Raw genomic sequence first — 21,110 nt, forward strand, 5'->3', positions numbered from 1 at the left:
ATTAGAGTGATGCTGCTCTTGTTGCACAGAGAGGCTGGATTGTGTATCAACTCAGCGTCAAATCAGCATCCTTGCATAGTGAATTAATTGAAGATGTGTATGTCGAGCAACCATTGGGGTATGAGAAGAAAGGAGAAGAGGATAAAAATTACAAGCTACAGAAAGCACTATATGGATTAAAGCAAGCACCTCGTGCTTGGTTTAGTCGAATTGATGCCCACTTCAACAAAGAAGGATTTCAGAAATATAGCAGTGAGTAGACCATTTTCTCTAAAATTGGCAGTGGAGGAAAAATCTTGCGAGTAAGTGTTTATATTGATGATCTTATCAATACTAGCAATGATGATGTGATGTTGGGAGAATTCAAAACCTCTATGATGGAGTTCAATATGAGTGTCCAGGAACAGAGAAAGAAGCAAACTATGCCAACATAGATTGAGGTGAGACTTTGCTGCTTATGTCTCATGTTGAAGTCATCGAAAACTTTGCAAGAGGCTCAACGGTGGAACTCAGGTATGAAGAAGAGTTGGCATTGACGGCACAAGCAGAGGCAAATGGAGTAAGCAGAACAAAAGCTTGGTTCGTAGACTCATGTTGTTCTAACCATATGTGTGGGAATAAGAAGATGTTTTCAGACTTTGACGGCGAGTTTAGACACTTGGTGAAGCTCGGGAACAACACCAAGATGAATGTAGAACGAAAACGCAGCGTGTAATTGAGTATCAATGGAGTGAAGCTTGTAGTCACAAAAGTTTATTATGTACCAGAGCTCAAGAACAACCTATTGAGTGTGGGTCAATGGCAAGAGAAGGGTCTAGCTATTCTGATGCATGAAGGGAAGTGCAGAATTTACCATCCAAGGAGAGGATTGATCATTGAAACAACGATGACTGCAAATAGGATGCTTGTTATTATAGCCGGAGCAGTTGCAACTCCCACCAGCTGCTTTCCCACCTAAACACTTGACCTGCCGCGACTCTGGCATTGCAAGTACGGTCACTTTAGCTACAAGGGTCTGAAGACCTTACATAGTAAGAACATGGTTCATGGGTTGCCAAAGTTTGATGTAGCAAAGAAGGACTGTACAGATTGTCTCATTGGAAAGCAGCATAGAAATTGCTTTCCAAAGAAGAGCACATGGAGGGCAAAACAGAAGTTGGAGCTAGTTCATGCAGATCTCTGCCGACCACTTCATTGACGACTTTAGTCGAAGAGCATGGACTTTTTATTTAACAAACAAAGCAGATACATTTAGCTCCTTTGTAGCTTTCAAAAGAAATGTTGAAAAAGAAACAGGTCTATCAATCAAGTACTTTCGGACTGACAGAGGTGGAGAGTTCAATCCAAATGAGTTCAATGAATTTTGCAAGGAAAATAGATCAAGAGGCAGTTGACAGCAGCATATTCACCACAACAGAATGGAGTTGCGGAGATGAAGAATAGAACAATTCTAAACATGGTGAGATCGATGCTTTCAGAAAAGAAGATGCCGAAGACCTTTTGGCCAGAAGCAATCAATTGGACGACGTTTATGTTAAACAGATGTCCTACAAGTGCAGTGAAAGACATGACACCTCAGGAGGCTTGGAGCGGAAAGAAACATTTTGTGGAATTCTTTAGAGTCTTCGGGTGTATTACTTTCATCCATGTTCCAGAGGCAAGAAGAGCCAAATTGGAGGATAGAAGTGTACTCTACGTCCTACTTAGAGTGAGTGAAGAGTCAAAGGTCTACAGATTCTATAATCCTATCACCAAAAAGATAGCGATTAGCAGAGATGCAGTGTTCGAAGAAAAAAGAGAGTGGGACTAGGATACAAGCTATGAGCAGTAAGTGTCAATGGAGCTGGAGTGGGGAGAAGATCAAGGTGTCCCGACGAGATAGAAGATGAAGCATCTGACGGTGATGATGAGTTCGAAGATCAAGAAGTTGGAAATTCAGGAGAAGGTACTTTGAACTCAAGTGAGGAAGAAAAAAATGTAGATAATTCGTCTATGGGTTATGAGACACCAGAAGCAAGGGAGGCAAGAGAAAGAGGACCACCAGCTTGAATGAATGATTATACACCAGGTTCTGGACTTTCTGGTTCGGGAATTTCAGATTTGGAGTTGCAAGCTAATATGGCACTTGTGATGTCTGATGATCCCGCAAACTTCGAGGATGTAGTAGGAAGTGAGAAGTGGAGAAAGGCCATGGATGCAGAAATTGAGTCCATTGAGAAGAACAACACATGAAAACTAGTTAAGCTGCCTGTACGAGCTAAAAGGATAGGAGAAAAATGGATTTTCAAAACTAAATACAATGAGGCAGGGGATATTGACAAGTACAAGGCTCGGTTGGTAGCAAAAGGCTACGCAGAGGCAAGGAGTGGATTTTACAGAAGTTTATGCTCTGATAGCTCGAATGGATACAATTAGAGAGATGCTTGCTCTTGTTGCACAGAGAGGCTGGATTGTGTATCAACTTGACGTAAAACCAGCATTCTTGCATGGTGAATTAGTTGAAGATGTCTATGTCGAGCAACCTTTGGGGTATGAGAAGAAAGGAGAAAAGGATAAAATTTACAAGCTACAGAAAGCGCTATACGGATTAAAGCAAGCACCTCGTGCTTGGTTTAGTCGAATTGATGCCCACTTCAACAAAGAAGGATTTTTGAAATGTAGCAGTGAGTAGACCATTTTCTCTAAAATTGGCAGTGGAGGAAAAATCTTACGAGTAAGTGTTTATATTAAAGATCTTATCTATACTAGCAATGATGATGTGATGTTGGGAGAATTCAAAACCTCTATGATGGAATTCAATATGAGTGTCCAGGAACAGAGAAAGAAGCAAACTATGCCAACATAGATTGAGGTGAGACTTTGCTGCTTATGTCTCATGTTGAAGTCACCGAAAACTTTGCAAGAGGCTCAACGGTGGAACTCAGGTATGAAGAAGAGTTGGCATTGATCATTGAAACAACGATGACTGCAAATAGGATGCTTGTTATTATGGTCGGAGCAGTTGCAACTCCCACCAGCTGCTTTCTCACCTCAACACTTGACCTGCAACAACTCTGGCATTGCAGGTACGATAATTTGGCCAGAAGCAGTCAATTGGACGACGTTTGTGTTAAACAGATGTCCTACAAGTGTAGTGAAAGACATGACACCTCAGGAGGCTTGGAGCGGAGAAACATTTTGTGGAATTCTTTAGAGTCTTCGGGTGTATTGCTTTCATCCATGTTCCAAAGGCAAGAAGAGCCAAATTGGAGGATAGAAGTGCACTCTGCGTCCTACTTAGAGTGAGTGAAGAGTCAAAGGCCTACAGATTCTACAATCCTATCACCAAAAAGATAGTGATTAGCAGAGATATAGTGTTCGAAGAAAAAAGAGAGTGGGACTGCGATACAAGCTATGAGCAGCAAGTGTCAATGGAGTTGAAGTAGGGAGAAGATCAAGGTGTCGCCGATGAGATAGAAGATAAAGCATTTGACGGTGATGATGAGTTCGAAGATCAAGAAGCTGGAAATTCAGGAGGAGGTACTTTGAACTCAAGTGAGGAAGAAGAAAATGTAGATAATTCGTCTATGGGTTATGAGACACCAGAAGCAAGGGAGGTAAGAGAAAGAGGACCACCAGCTTGGATGAGTGATTATACACCAGTTTCTGGACTTTCTGGTTCGGAAATTTCAGACTTGGAGTTGCAAGCTAATATGGCGTGATCCCGCAAACTTCGAGGATGCAGTAGGAAGTGAGAAGTGGAGAAAGGCCACGGATGCAGAAATTGAGTCCATTGAGAAGAACAACACATGGAAACTGGTTAAGCTGCCTCCATGAGCTAAAAGGATAGGAGTAAAATGGATTTTCAAAACTAAATACAATGAGGCAGGGGATATTGACAAGTACAAGGCTCGGTTGGTAGCAAAAGGCTACTCGCAGAGGCAAGGAGTGGATTTTACAGAAGTTTATGCTCCGATGGCTCGAATGGATACAATTAGAGTGATGCTTGCTCTTGTTGCACAGAGAGGCTGGATTGTGTATCAACTCGACGTCAAATCAGCATTCTTGCATGGTGAATTAATTGAAGATGTTTATGTCGAGCAACTTTTGGGGTATGAGAAGAAAGGAGAAGAGGATAAAAGTTATAAGCTACACAAAGCGCTATATGGATTAAAGCAAGCACCTCGTGCTTGGTTTAGTCGAATTGATGCCCACTTCAACAAAGAAGGATTTAAGAAATGTAGCAGTGAGTAGACCATTTTCTCTAAAATTGGCAGTGGAGGAAAAATCTCGCGAGTAAGTGTTTATTTTGATGATCTTATCTATACTAGCAATGATGTTGTGATGTTGGGAGAATTCAAAACCTCTATGATGGAGTTCAATATGAGTGTCCAGGAACAGAGAAAGAAGCAAACTATGCCAACATAGATTGAGGTGAGACTTTGCTGCTTATGTCTCATGTTGAAGTCACCGAAAACTTTGCAAGAGGCTCAACGGTGGAACTCAGGTATGAAGAAGAGTTGGCAATGATCATTGAAACAACGATGACTGCAAATAGGATGCTTGTTATTATGGTCGGAGCAGTTGCAACTCCCACCAGCTGCTTTCTCACCTCAACACTTGACTTGCAGGTACGATCATTTGGCCAGAAGCAGTCAATTGGACGACGTTTGTGTTAAACAAATGTCCTACAAGTGTAGTGAAAGACATGACACCTCAGGAGGCTTGGAGCGGAGAAACATTTTGTGGAATTCTTTAGAGTCTTCGGGTGTATTGCTTTCATCCATGTTCCAAATTGGAGGATAGAAGTGCACTCTGCGTCCTACTTAGAGTGAGTGAAGTGTCAAAGGCCTACAGATTCTACAATCCTATCACCAAAAAGATAGTTATTAGCAGAGATATAGTGTTCGAAGAAAAAAGAGAGTGAGACTGCGATACAAGCTATGAGCAGCAAGTGTCAATGGAGTTGGAGTGGGGAGAAGATCAAAGTATCGCCGACGAGATAGAAGATAAAGCATCAGACGGTGATGATGAGTTCGAAGATCAAGAAGCTGGAAATTCAGGAGGAGGTACTTTGAACTCAAGTGAGGAAGAAGAAAATGTAGATAATTCGACTATGGGTTATGAGACACCAGAAGCAAGGGAGGCAAGAGAAAGAGGACCACCAGCTTGGATGAGTGATTATACACCAGGTTCTGGACTTTCTAGTTCGGGAATTTCAGACTTGGCGTTGCAAGCTAATATGGCACTTGTGATGTCTGATGATCCTACAAACTTCGAGGATGCAGTAGGAAGTGAGAAGTGGAGAAAGGCCATGGATGCAGAAATTGAGTCCATTGAGAAGAACACATGGAAACTGGTTAAGCTGCCTCTAGGAGCTAAAAGAATATGAGTAAAATGGATTTTCAAAACTAAATACAATGAGGCAGGGGAGATTGACAAGTACAAGGCTCGGTTGGTAGCAAAAGGCTACTCACAGAGGCAAGGAGTGGATTTTACAGAAGTTTATGCTCCAGTGGCTTGAATGAATACAATTAGAGTGATGCACAGAGAGGCTGGATTATGTATCAACCCGACGTCAAATCAGCATTTCTGCATGGTGAATTAATTGAAGATGTCTGTGTCGAGCAACCTTTGGGGTATGAGAAGAGGATAAAGTTTACAAGCTACAAAAAGCGCTGTATGGATTAAAGCAAGCACCTCGTGCTTGGTTTAGTCGAATTGATGCCTACTTAAAGAAAGAAGGATTTCAGAAATGTAGCAGTAAGCAGACTCTTTTCTCCAAAATTGACAGTGAAGGTAAAATCTTGCTAGTAAGAATTTATATTGATGATCTTATCTATACTAGCAATGATGATGTGATGTTGGGAGAATTCAAAACCTCTAAGATGGAGTTCGAAATGACAGACTTAGGGAAGATGAGGTTCTTTCTTGGTCTAGAAGTTTTGCAAAGAGATGATGGTATGTTTATGTGTCAAATGGAGTATGTAATGGAGGTGCTTAGGAGGCTTGGGATGGAGGAAACCAAAGAAGTGAAGAGTCCAATAGTTCCAGGCTGCAAGTTGAGCAAAAACGGAGAGTCGGTGAATGAAACCTACTACAAACAAATTGTAGGAAGTTTGATGTATTTGACGGCCTCAAGACCGGATCTGATGTTTGTAGTGAGCTTACTGAGTAGATTCATGTCCCAGCCAACAGAAATGCATTTCCAAGCTGCCAAGAGGGTGATGCGATAGCTTAAAAGTAGATTCATGTCCCAGCCAACAGAAATGCATTTCCAAGCTGCCAAGAGGGTGATGCGATAGCTTAAAGGTACAAGTTATGGTATTTTCTATAAGAAACAGGAATATGAAGAACTTGTTGCATTTACGGATAGTGATTACGCCGGAGACTTTTTCTTAATTGGGGGAAGTGCAGTATCTTGGGCGTCGAAGAAGCAACCTATAGTCACACTATCAACAACAGAGGCAGAGTATGTTGCTGCGACAGGTTGTGCTCAGCAAGCCATTTGGCTGAAACAAGTTCTAGAGGAGATAGGAAGCAAACAAGATGAAAGCATTGTGATTTGGTGTGATAATAGTTCAACCATAAAGCTCTCCAAGAATCCAGTATTTCATGGACGCAGCAAGCATATTGCAGTTAGGTTTAATTTTCTTAGAAATTTAACTCATGATGGTGTTGTTAAATTAGTTCATTGTGATACTAGTGAGCAGCTGCCAGATATGTTCACAAAATCTTTGAAACTGGAGGCTTTTGAGAAACTCAGAAAGGTGTTAGGAGTTTGTGAATTGAATAGTATAAGCTGAGTGCTTGAACGCACTAGCTTAAGGGAGGGATTGTTGGAAGACTTAGTCATGGTGGTTGTTGTTTGTTGCTTGAAAGTAGGGAATCTTGGTTATCTAGAGTCTCTGTCAAATAATGATCCTACAAGTTAGGATGTAGTTGTTAGCTTTGAAATTTTCAATTTCTGTAGTTTTACTACTATGTTAGTGGGCTGCAATTTCTCTTTCTGTTAGGTTGTAAGGCTATAAAGCCAGATGTTTGCATTCAATAAAGTATTGTAGTATTCAATCAATCTTTGTTTCTCAGATACCTAGCTTGATACCAATTCTTAACAATTGGTATCAGAGCTCACTAGGGGCCTGATTGTGAGTGTGTGTGGGAGTGCAAATAGGAGAGAAAGTGAGGAACAAAGAAGAGCAAGCACGAGTGAAGAGTGAGAAATTAGAGTGTAGAGATGGAAACAGAGGAGGATGCCTACCTGAGCATTCCTAAGTTTGATGGAGACTATGAGTATTGGGCGATGCTCATGGAGAATTTGATACGATCAAAGGAGTGGTGGGATTTGGTGGAGACAGGTTATACCGAACCAGCGAGAGGCGAGATCCTGAATGGTGCCCAGAAAGTAGAGCTAGTAGACTTGAAGCTGAAGGATTTAAAGGTAAATAATTACCTTTTCCAAGCCATTGACAAGATGACCTTGAAGACTATCACCCAAAAGGACACAGCTAAGCAGCTACGGGAGTCAATGAAGACAAGGTTCCAAGGAGATGAGAACGTGCGCAATGCACAGCTGCAGACACTTCGAAGAGATTTTGAGGTACTTGAGATGAAAATTGGTAAGTCAATTACTGATTATTTTTCAAGAGTAGTGTTAGTCTGCAATAATATGAGCAATCCAGGAGAAGGCTTGGAGGATGCTAAGATTGTAGAGAAGATTCTGCGTACACTTCCTGAGAGCTGGAATTTTGTTGTATGTTCACTTGAGGAATCGAAAGATATCAAAAGTCTTTCGGTGAATCAACTTCGGAGCTCTCTGCTAGTTCATGAACAAAAGTTTCAGAAGAGAAGGAGTACTGATGAGGAGCAAGCTCTGAAAGTCTCATATGAAGGTGGGAGAGGACGAGGAAATCGAGGAGGTTTTCATGGAAGAGGTAGAGGAAGAGGCCGACAAACATTCAATCGTGCAACAATTGAATGCTTTCGATGTCACAAGCTTGGGCACTTCCAATATAAGTGTCCAGAAACGGAGAAAGAAGCAAACTATGCAAACATAGATGGAGGTGAGACTTTGTTGCTTATGTCTCATGTTGAAGTCACCGAAAACTTTGCAAGAGGCTCAGCGGTGGAACTCAGTTATGAAAAAGAGTTGGCATTGATGGCACAAGCAGAGGCAAATGGAGTAAGTAGAGCAAAAGCTTGTTTGTAGACTCAGGTTGTTCTAATCATATGTGTGGGGATAAGAAGATGTTTTCAGACTGACGGCGAGTTTAGACACTTGGTGAAGCTCGGGAACAACACCAAGATGAATGTAGAAGGAAAACGCAGCGTGTAATTGAGTATCAATGGAGTGAAGCATGTAGTCACAAAAGTTTATTATAATTGAGTATCAATGGAGTGAAGCATGTAGTCACAAAAGTTTATTATGTACCAGAGCTCAAGAACAACCTATTGAGTGTTGGTCAATGGCAAGAGAAGGGTCTAGCTATTCTGATGCATGAAGGGAAGTGCAGAATTTACCATCCAAGGAGAGGATTGATCATTGAAACAACGATGACTGCAAATAGGATGTTTGTTATTATGGCCGGAGCAGTTGCAACTCCCACCAGCTGCTTTCTCACCTCAACACTTGACCTGCCACAACTCTGGCATTGCAGGTACGGTCACTTGAGCTACAAGGATCTGAAGACCTTACATAGTAAGAACATTGCTCATGGGTTGCCAAAGTTTGATGTTGAAAAGAAGGAATGTACAGATTATCTCCTTGTAAAGAAGAATAGAAATTCCTTTCCAAAGAAGAGCACTTAGAGGGCAAAACAGAGGTTGGAACTAGTTCATGCTGATCTCTACGGACCGATCACACCAGAATCAAACAGTAGTAAAAGGTACATTTAGCTCCTTTCTAGCTTTCAAAAAGAAATGTTGAAAAAGAAACAGGTCTATCAATCAAGTGCTTTCGGACTAACAGATGTGGAGAGTTCAATTCAAATGAGTTCAATGAATTTTGCAAGGAAAATGGAATCAAGAGGCAGTTGACAGGATTATATTCACCACAACAGAATGGAGTTGCGGAGAGGAGGAGTAGAACAATTCTAAACATGGTGAGATCAATGCTTTCCGAAAAGAAGATGCTGAAGACCTTTTGGCCATAAGCAGTCAATTGGACGACGTTTGTGTTAAACATATGTCTAACAAGTGTAGTGAAAGACATGACACCTCAGGAGGCTTGGAGCGGAGAGAAACCTTCTGTGGAATTCTTTAGAGTCTTCGGGTGTATTGCTTTCATCCATGTTCCAGAGGCTAGAAGAACCAAATTGGAGGATAGAAGTGTACTCTGCGTCCTACTTGGAGTGAGTGAAGAGTCAAAGACCAACAAAATCTACAATCCTATCACCAAAAAGATAGTCATTAGCAGAGATGTAGTGTTCGAAGAAAAAAGAGAGTGGGACGACGATACAAGCTATGAGCAGCAAGTGTCAATGGAGCTGGAGTGTGGAGAAGATCAAGGTGTCACCGACGAGATAGAAGATGAAGCATCTGACGATGATGATGAGTTCGAAGATCAAGAAGTTGGAAATTCAGGAGGAGGTACTTTGAACTCAAGTGAGGAAGAAGAAAATGTAGATAATTCGTCTATGGGTTATGAGACACCAGAAGCAAGGGAGGCAAGAGAAAGAGGACCACCAGCTTAGATGAGTGATTATACACCAGGTTCTGGACTTTCTGGTTTGGGAATTTCAGACTTTGAGTTGCAAGCTAATATGGCACTTGTGATGTCTGATGATCCTACAAACTTTGAGGATGCAGTAGGAAGTGAGAAGTGGAGAAAGATCATGGATGCAGAGATCGAGTCCATTGAGAAGAACAACACATGGAAACTGGTTAAGCTGCCTCCAGGAGCTAAAAGGATATGAGTAAAATGGATTTTCAAAACTAAATACAATGAGGCAGGGGAGATTGACAAGTACAATGCTCGGTTGGTAGCAAAAGGCTACTCGCAGAGGCAAGGAGTGGATTTTACAGAAGTTTATGCTCCGGTGGATCGAATGGATACAATTAGAGTGATGCTTGCTCTTGAGGCTGGATTGTGCAACTCGACATCAAATCAGCATTCTTGAATGGTGAATTAATTGAAGATGTCTATGTCGAGCAACCTTTGGGGTATGAGAAGAAAGGAGAAGAGGATAAAGTTTACAAGCTACAGAAAGCGCTGCATGGATTAAAGCAAGCACCTCGTGCTTCGTTTAGTCGAATTGAAGCTTAATTCAACAAAGAAGGATTTCAGAAATGTAGCAGTGAGCAGACTCTTTTCTCTGAAATTGACAGTGGAGGTAAAATCTTGCTACTAAGTGTTTATATTAATGATCTTATCTATACTAGCAATGATGATGTGATGTTGGGAGAATTCAAAACCTCTATGATGGAGGAGTTCGAAATGACGGACTTAGGGAAGATGAGGCTCTTTCTTGGTCTAGAAGTTTTGCAAAGAGATGATGGCATTTTTATGTGTCAAAGGTAGTATGTAATGGAGGTGCTTAAGAGGCTTGGGATGGAGGAAAGCAAAGAAGTGAAGAGTCCAATAGTTCCAGGCTGCAAGTTGAGCAAAATGGAGGAGAATTGGTGAATGAAACCTACTACAAACAAATTGTAGGAAGTTTGATGGATTTGACGGCCTCAAGACCGGATCTGATGTTTGTAGTGAGCCCATTGAGCAGATTCATGTCCCAGCCAACAGAAATGCATTTCCAAGCTGCCAAGAGGATGATGCGATATCTTAAAAGTAGTACAAGTTATGGTATTTTCTATAAGAAGCAGGAATATGAAGAACTTGTTGCGTTTACGGATAGTGATTATGCCGGAGATTTGGATGATCGGAAAAGCACTTCCGGTTATTTTTCTTAATTGGGGGAAGTGCAATATCTTGGGCGTCGAAGAAGCAACCTATAGTCACACTATCAACAACAGAGACGGAGTATGCTGTTGCGACAGGTTGTGCTCAGCAAGTCATTTGGCTGAAACAAGTTCTAGAGGAAATGGGAAGCAAACAAGATGGAAGCATTGTGATTTGATGTGATAATAGTTCAACCATAAAGCTCTCCAAGAATCCAGTATTTCATGGACACAGCAAGCATATTGTAGTCAGGTTTCATTTTCTCAGAAATTTAACTCATGATGGTGTTGTTAAATTAGTTCATTGTGATACTAGTGAGCTGCTGACAGATATGTTTACAAAACCATTGAAACTGGAGGCTTTTGAGAAACTCAGAAAGGTGTTGGGAGTTTGTGATTTGAACAGTATAAGCCGAGTGCTTGAACGCACTAGCTTAAGGGGGGATTGTTGGAAGACTTAGTCGTGGTTGTTGTTGTTTGTTGCTTGAAAGTAGCAGCCTTGGTTATCTAAAGTCTCAGTCAAATAATGATCCTACAAGTTAGGATGTAGTTCTTAGCTTTGAAATTTTCAATTTCTGTTATTTTACCACTATGTTAGTGGGCTGCAATTTCTCTCTTTCTGTTAGGTTAGGTTGTAAGGCTACAAAGCGAAAAGTTTGCATTCAATAAAGTATTGTAGTATTCAATCAATCTTTACCTATCTTGATACCAATTCTCAACAAAAACAAGCATGACAGACTTTGACACCAAGGTAACAATTCATAGTTAAAGATGAAAACTCTGTAAAAAGGAATCTAATATAAAATAAAGGTGACGCAATTAAACCAAAGGTTCCGGTGACAGTACTCAACCTAAGGATAACAAAAATTAGAAGTGAAAAATAAATATAACAAATAATATGCTAATTGTATCAAGTTATAAAGAAAAATAATGATTCATAACAATAAGTAACAAAGTTTAAAATGAATATGACAATTAATGGCTAAAAGTTACAAATTTCAAAAAAAGGTCATAAGATAAAGGTAAGGAACTGTGACAAAATGATCTAAAAAGGAAAAAGTGACAATTAAGCCAAAGTCATAACCAAAGATAACAAACCTCAACTTAAGGATACCAAATCTCAACTTAAACAACACCAAAATCTAAAATTAAAATAAAATAAAATAAAAATATCACGCTGACTTTAACGAGGGTGAAGTAGACAACCCTTTAAAACTGGGTCATGATTAAATCTAGGCCAGTTGGGATGTTTTGTGTTTCGCAACAAACTGGGTAAAAATTTTTGTAGGCCAAAACCTGACCATTAAAGTGATTCTATTTTGAGCCAGCCCTTCCTTGGTCCAAACTAGAACCAAATTAGAATAGAACTAGGCTAGGATTCGACCTAACCTAGTTTTGAATGGGTTGCTAGACAACCTTTGGTCCAAACTAGAACCAAATTAGAATAGAACTAGGCTAGGATTCGACCTAACCTAGTTTTGAATGGGTTGCTAGACAACCTTCAATGAAAAAAGAATGTATAGCTAAATGTGACAAAGTTCAAAGCTAGTAATAGCTAATAGCTAGAGTTAACAAAGTCCAGCAAGGTAATAATTCAAAGTTAAACGTAACAAAGTTCAAATCAAATTTGACAAATTTCAACTCAAAGATAACAAATAAGAAATAAGCATAACACGGTTACACAAAAAGTTCATAGCTAAAGTTGACAAACCTCAATACAAAAGATAATAAAATCTAAAGATAACAAGATTAAAAATTAAATTAAATTAATGCTACAGATATTGAGTAAAATTAAAAAGAATCAAGTTTAAAACAAATAGAATAATTAATAGCTAAATGTGACAAACATCAACATAAATGTAACAATGCTTAACTGAAGGTGACAAAATTCAAAACAAAAATATACTTTGGCTTAGAACTATCAAATAAAAACAATAAAGGTAACCCAATTAACCGAAAGGATTATAGTTGTAGCTGTACATCTCAACCTAAGGAAAATAAGATCGAAAGGCGACAAATATGAAGAACTATGCCAAATTGTAACAAATTAGACACAAAGGTAGCAATTCAAAGCTATAGGTGAGAAGAAGTAAACATAAATGCAACATTGAACAACTAAAGGCAGCAAACATTGTCACAATGGTAACAATAATAAATAAAGATAACACAATTAACTGAAAAGTTCATAGCTAAAGGTGACAAACTTCGAAACAAATGTATTAATGCATAACTAAAGGTGACAAATTCATAACAAAGATGGCAAACTTTAACTGAAAGGTGTCAAATAAAAAGTAAACATAACACAATTAAGCGAAGGGTAATGAACCACAACCTAAAGATAACAAAATCTAAAAGCCATAAATATAAAGAACAAGATTATGTTAAAGGTAACAAGTTAGACACAAACATAACAATTCAAAGCTAAAGGCAACAAACAAGAAAAGTAAGTGCAACATTTAATGACTAAAGTTAACAAACCTCAACATAAAGGTAAAAACTAATATATAAAGACAACACAATTTAATGGCTAAAGGTGACAAACCTCGTAGAAAATAAAAGTAAAGATAACACAATTAAGCAAAGGGTAATAAACCACAACCTAAAGATAACAAAATCTAAATCTAAAGGTGATAAATATAAAGAACAAAATTATGCTAAGGGTAACATAACAATTCAAAGCTGAAGGGAACAAACGCAAAAAGTAAGTGTCACATTTAATAGCAAAACTTAACAAACCTCAACATAAAGGTAAAAATAATATATAAAGAAAACAATTTAATGGCTAAAGGTGTCAGCCCTCGGTAGAAAATAATAACTATACATGTAACAAAAAAAAATTATGCTAAAGGTAACAAGTTAGACACAAAGGTATTAGTTCATAGCAAAGGATATCAAAGACTAAAAAATAAATGCAACACTTAATAAATAATGGTAACAAACTTCAACGCAAAAGTATCAAATAAAAATGACAAAGATTAACAATACACATAATAAAAATTGAAATAACAAAATTATGTTGAAGTTAACAAGTTAGACACAAGGTAACAAAGATTAGAAATAAATACAACACCTAATAAATAATGATAACAAACTTCGACACAAATGTATCAAATAAAATTAACTATTGAAAATAAATACAACGATTAAAAATAAATATAACACAGATTAAAATAACAAAATTATGATAAGGGTAACAAGTTAAACAGAAAGGTAATAATTTATAGGTAAAAGTTACAAAATTTTAAAAATAAATTAATAAATAAATGTAACAAACTTCGACACGAAGGTATCAAGCAAAAATAACAAGGCTTAAAAATAAATACAGCAAAGAAATAACAAAATTATGCTAAAGGTAACAAGTTAAATTCAAAAGGTAACAATTTATAGGTAATGGTAACATGGATAAAAAATTGATGCAACAACTAATAAATAAAGTCAACAAACTTTGATGCAAAGGTATCAAACAAAAATAACAAAGACTAAAAATAAATATGACAAAAAGAAAAATAACAAAATTATGCTAAAGGTGACAAGTTACAGACAGAGGAAATAGTTTATATATAACAGTAACAATGATTAAAAATAAAAGCAACAGTTAATAAATAAAGGTAACACTTCGATGCAAAGGAATCAAATAAAAATATCAAAGATTAAACATAAATATAATAAAAAGTCAAAAATAAAAAATAACAAAACTCTGCTAAAGGTAGCAAGTTATACTCAAAAGTAGCAATGTACAGGTAATAGTAACAAAGATAAAAAAATTTATGCACACAAAGGTAACAATTCATAACTAAAGGTAACAAATATAAACAATAAATGAGACTCGAACATCTAAAGGCAACAAACTTCAACATAAAGGTAACAATAATAAATTAACGTAACACAATTAACCGAAATTTTTATAGCTAAAGGTGACAATTGATGAAGATAAGTGTCGCTTCGGGAAACATGGGTATTGAAAATCTACAACGGTAAAAAGAATAAAGAAAATAAAATTATTATAAAGGTAGTATGTTATATTAAATAGAAAGGTAATGCTTCATAACCAAGGTAACAATGTTTAAAACAAATATAACAATTAATAGCTATGCATAACAAACTTCAACACAAAGGTAACATTGCATAACTAAAGATGACAAAATTCAAAAAAAGGATGACAAACTTTAACACAACAAATAAAAAAACAAAGGTAATACTATTAAGCAAAAGGTTCATGGTTAAAGGTGACAACCCACAACCTAAAGATAACTGAATCTGAAGGTGGCATAAATAAAGATAACGAAGTTACACTAAAGATAACAAGTTAGACATAAATGTACCAATTCATAGCTAAAGATAACAAATATATAAAAAAAAGTAACAAACATTGCCACAAAACTAACAATAATTAATAAAGATAAAACAACTAACCAAAAAGTTCATAGCTAAAGTTGTCATACTTCGACTTAGCAATAATAAAATTGAAAGGTAACAAGCACAAAGGAAACAAATTTATGCTAAAGGTAACATGTTAAATAGAAAGCTAATAGCTATAACAAATTAGAAGTGAATGTAACATTTAATAACTAAAGATAACAAACTGACACAAAGGTAACAATTTATAGCTAATGGTGAGAAAGTTCAACACAAAGATGACAAACCTTGACATAAAATATTAAATAAAACAATTTAGGTAACACAACTAAGATAGAGGTTCGTAGCTAAAAGGGGCAAAAAATTGACCAAATGATAACGAAATTTAAAGATATAAATATAAAGGTGACAAAATTATGCTAAATGTAGAAAATTAGACACAAAGGTAACAATTCTATCTAAAGGCAACAAAGTTAACCGAATGTAGCAATTAATAGCTAAAAAAATTGACCAAATGATAACGAAATTTAAAGATATAAATATAAAGGTGACAAAATTATGCTAAATGTAGAAAATTAGACACAAAGGTAACAATTCTATCTAAAGGCAACAAAGTTAACCGAATGTAGCAATTAATAGCTACAAGCGAATAATTTCAACACAAAGGTAATAAATTTCAAAACAAAGGCGACAAAATTGGACAAAAAAATATATCTCATAAAAATTCATTACAAAGGTAACAAATTTTAAAATAAAGGTAACAATTAATAGTTAACAAACTTAGTGTAACACTAAGGTAATAATGCTTAGCTCAAGGTGACAACAAAATTCAAACAAACGTAATGCAGTTCCTTTTCTACCAATATGTTTCTGGTTTTCACCAAATTTCCAATATCCACTAACGGCCTAATGGCCCATACAAATATTCTCATATCCAAAATCAAGTTAATTCATTCAGACCTCGTAACGAACTGATTTTTCCATCAATTTTCCTCATCTTATATCTATGTCCCACTCTCTCCCAAATCTAATTTAACTTTCCAATATCAACATGAAACAATCTAAATTATATAAAAAAAGTTATCAGATAATTGTATTCACTCAATTCAAAGGGGAAAACAACAATGCAGAAAAATAACAGATCACTCTGTAGAGCTAAGCTCACTCAGATCAAATCAAAGCAGCTCAAGATCCAGGAAATTGCAGAAACACTCAAAATTACAACAAACTACCCGCACTTGAATCTGAAAAGAACAGGTTTTCAGATTTGGTACCTGTTGATGAGAAAGAGCTAGATCTGAAGGAAGCGATTGAGGCTACAAGCTCGATTCCAGAAGCGGGAGGATCTTCGCGACCTCGCGAGCCTCCTTTGCCTCGATCTCCTCCATTTGTGGATTGATTTGAAATGGACGAAGCATAAAAATAAATTAGAGTAACAGCAAAACCAGAAAACTCACTATAACGATTCTCACAAATTTTGAACGCCTTCGGTTGATTCCTCCCTTTATCGAATAGATACAGCTACGCTTTCCAAAATCGAGCGAAATGAAGCGAGAAACCCTAGAATCATCAAATTGATGATAGACCTAAGGTCAGCGTCTTTGTCATCATCGTCGGTGGTGATGTGAGTTCCTCGATCTTGATGATCAGAGCGATCCGATCTCCGGTGTCATCGTCCACGTTGGACGCCGCGTCGTGGAACTCATCGTCACCTCTTGATCGGCATCGGAGCTCTCCATGGCAATAATTTGAGAGAGGTTGATGAGAAACAAAACAAAAAGGCGAGGGGGAAAAAATAACCGCTGTGTCTCGGGGGTTAACATTGGAGCTTATATAGAGAGAGACTAAAGGCGGAGAGAGAAGTGGGGGCCCATTGGATGGGCTGGGCTGGCCAACTGTTAAGCCCCAAATGGAACAATTAAAGAAATAGGAGTGGGCTAATTCAAAACTTATAAAGGTCGTTGTGGGAGGCTAATAGGCTGAGATGGCAAGTTATTAGCCCTAAATAATTTAGGGGTTGTTTGGTTCATTTCCATAAAATAATGAAAATGGATTTCAGAGCATCTCCAACCATGCCCTCTAAATTCCACCCTCCAAATTAGAATATTTTAGGAATATTCTAATTTAGAGAGTGGAATTTGAAGAGTTGCTCTAATCCACACTCACCAAATGTTTTCCTTTTTATTTTTATTTTTGTCAAAAAACTCATATAAATTAATAATGTTGGATATAGTTTACATTAATAATTTTATTTTTAATAATTTATTTTGAAAAAAATTATAACATTATAAAGGTGTCGATGAGAACTTTAAAATGAACTCAATATTAAAAATGCATTACAACATATTAAAAAAATAAAATCTGAAATAACAGTGACAAAGCATACATCGATAGAACAATAAAGCAAATATGAATCTCTAATACAACATACCATGGGTCGCAAACATAAACCTCAAACTTAAAATATGATAACATACAATTAAAATTCTCACAGGTCATTATTGTTATAACTACCGGTTCCATCCCGATCTCTCGATGAAGCGCGCTAATTGAACATTTATGGCAGAGGCACGATAACGAATGAATGTAATTAAATATTATAATTTATGCTTGTATTTTCTTATGGGGCAAGTTAAATAGATCCTCGTATTTAAAATTTCATGACTGATACTTATTTATTTAATTTAAAAAATAATAATTTTATAATAATACTAAGAATGATGGCAAAGTAGTAACTTTTAAGAAATTAAATAGTTAAAAGTGGCAAAGTTGTAATTAATGAAACATGAATAGTATTTTGGAGAGACCGTCTAAATTTTCACTTCACCCTCCAAATTTGGAGGGTGAAATTTGGAGATCTCCAAATATAGAGTGGTTGGAGAGGTTCCACTCTCCAAATTTGGAGATTTTGCCATTTTAGAGGCTGGTTGGAGATGGCCTCAAGGCAAATATCCATTTTCAAAAAAAAATTGGATCTCAAAGGAATCCATAACTTGTGTGGTGTGGAATGATTAAGTGAAAAATAGAAAAACATATCCAAACTCATGTTTGTTTACCAAATAATTTAAGAAGTTATGAGAGTAAATTATATTTTTACCGACGCTAAGTTAAAACGTCGCTAATAATATACACTTTTAGCGACGCTAGTTATAAACGTCGGGAAAATTATATTTTTTGCCGACGCTAACTAAAAACATTGGGAAAAAGACAAAAAAATTCAAACCAACGTAATGCAGTTCCTTTTCTACCAATATGTTTCTAGTTTTCACCAAATTTCTAATATCCACTAACGGCCTAATGGCCCATACAAATATTCTCATATCCAAAATCAAGTTAATTCATTCAGACCTCGTAACGAACTGATTTTTCATCAATTTTCCTCATCTTATATCTATGTCCCACTCTCTCCCTAATCGAATCTAACTTTCCAATATGAACATGAAACAATCTAATGTATATAAAAAAGTTATCAGATAATTGTATTCACTCAATTCACAGGGGAAAACAACAATGCAGAAAAATAACAGATCACTCTGTAGAGCTAAGCTCATTCAGATCAAATCAAAGCAGCTCAAGATCCAGGAAATTGCAGAAACACTCAAAATTACAACAAAACTACCCGCACTTGAATCTGAAAAGAACAGGTTTTCAGATTTGGTACCTGTTGACGAGAAAGAGCCAGATCTGAAGGAAGCGATGGAGGCTACGAGCTCGATTCCAGAAGCGGAATTCTGTAGAGCTAAGCTCATTCAGATCAAATCAAAGCAGCTCAAGATCCAGGAAATTGCAGAAACACTCAAAATTACAACAAAACTACCCGCACTTGAATCTGAAAAGAACACGTTTTCAGATTTGGTACCTGTTGACGAGAAAGAGCCAGATCTGAAGGAAGCGATGGAGGCTACGAGCTCGATTCCATAAGCGGAAGGATCTTCGCGACATCGCGAGCCTCCTTTGCCTCGATCTCCTCCATTTGTGAATCGAATTGAAATGGACGAAGCATAAAAATAAATTAGAGTAACAGCAAAACCTAGAAAACTCACTATAACGATTCTCACAAATTTTGAGCGCCTTCGGTTGATTCCTCTCTTTATCGAATAGATACAGCTACGCTTTCCAAAATCGAGCGAAATGAAGCGAGAAACCCTAGAATCATCAAATTGATGATAGACCTAAGGACGGCGTCTTTGTCATCATCGTCGGTGGTGATGTGAGTTCCTCGATCTTGATGATCGGAGCGATCCGATCTCCGGTGTCATCGTCCACGTTGGACGCCGCGTCGTGGAACTCATCGTCGCCTCTTGATCGGCATCGGAGCTCTCCATGGCGATAATTTGAGAGAGGTTGATGAGAAACAGAACAAAAAGGGTAGGAGGGGGGGGAAATAACTGCTGTGTCTCGGGGGTTAACATTGGAGCTTATATAGAGATACTAAAGGCGGAGAGAGAAGTGGGGGGCCCATTGGATGGGCTGGCCAGCTGTTAAGTCGCATTCTCTAAGAGGTGTTTGTTTCAAATCCCAAAATTTATGGATATGGATTTTAACATAGAATTTGAAATCTATAAATTTTTTGGTAGGTTTTGGGATCTCTAAAATGTTATTTGTTTCACCAAATTTTTAGGATATGTAATACCAAAACTTATAATATTTTGTTTGTTTTAAACTTAAATTGTAGCATTACATATTTTAGAATTTGAAATCTAGAGTTGTAGCAAACAAAATTTAGGATCACCAAAATAGTGATTGGTGAATATAAGAATTTTTAGTGAGCTTACCTCCCATAAAAAACAAATACACTTGTATTTACCCTTCAAGCAAGCCCACAACAAAAGATTAAACTGAAACTGAAACATAAGTTGACCCGAAGCATGGTCTCATATACATGTTAGCTCAGTCAAAGTCACCAGCACAACCACGTCCAACAACAAATGATGCAGGAGAATAACGTCACCAAGCCATCTTTTGTAGCCAGCACAACCACGTTCAGCAACAATGCAAAGCAACAAATGATGTAGGAGAATAAAGTCACCAGCACAACCACGTCCAGCAACTCCCAACAAATGACCAGCCAGGAGAATAAATTAATAATGTTGGATATAGTTTACATTAATAATTTTATTTTTAATAATTTATTTGGAAAAAAAATTATAACATTATAAAGGTGTCGATGAGAGCTTTAAAATGAACTCAATATTAAAAATGCATTACAACATATTAAAAAAATAAAATTTGAAATAACAGTAAGAAAGCATACATCGATAGAACAAGAAAGCAAATATGAACCTCTAATACAACATACCATAGGTCGCAAATATAAACCTCAAACATAAAATATGATAACATACAATTAAAATTCTCACAGGTCATTATTGTTATAACTACTGGTTCCATCCCGATCTCTCAATGAAGCGTGCTAATTGAACATTTATGGCAGAGACACGACAACGAAGAAATGTAATTTAAATATTATAATTTATGCTTGTATTTTCTTATGGGGCAAGTTAAATAGATCCCCGTATTTAAAATTTCATGACTGATACATATTTATTTAATTTAAAAATTAATAATTTTATAATAATACTAAGAATGATGGCAAAGTAGTAATTTTTAAGAAATTAAATAGTTAAAAGTGGCAAAGTTGTAATTAATGAAACATGAATAGTATTTTGGAGAGACCATCTAAATTTTCACTTCACCCTCCAAATTTGGACGGTGAAATTTGGAGATCTCCAAATTTAGAGAGTGATTGGAGAGACTCCACTCTCCAAATTAGGGTTAGGGTTGGGTTGGGGTTGGGGTTCGGGTTCGGGTAGGGGTTCGGGTTCGGGTTCGGGTTCGGGTTCGGGTGCGGTTCCGGTTTCGGGTTCGGTTCCGGTTTCGGGTTC

At 37.1% G+C, this 21,110-nt stretch overlaps 1 protein-coding gene across 1 annotated transcript; it reads left to right on the forward strand.

The window, feature by feature from the left end:
• LOC109845327 lies at positions 3,026-5,695 on the forward strand. Its single transcript, XM_020414569.1, has 2 exons — positions 3,026-3,065; positions 4,611-5,695. Exon 2 carries the CDS (start codon positions 4,940-4,942, stop codon positions 5,369-5,371), a length of 432 nt encoding a protein of 143 aa, XP_020270158.1. The 5' UTR covers positions 3,026-3,065; positions 4,611-4,939; the 3' UTR covers positions 5,372-5,695.

Source organism: Asparagus officinalis, chromosome 1 (assembly GCF_001876935.1).
Source record: "Asparagus officinalis chromosome 1, Aspof.V1, whole genome shotgun sequence".
NCBI classification, from domain to species: Eukaryota; Viridiplantae; Streptophyta; class Magnoliopsida; order Asparagales; family Asparagaceae; genus Asparagus; species Asparagus officinalis.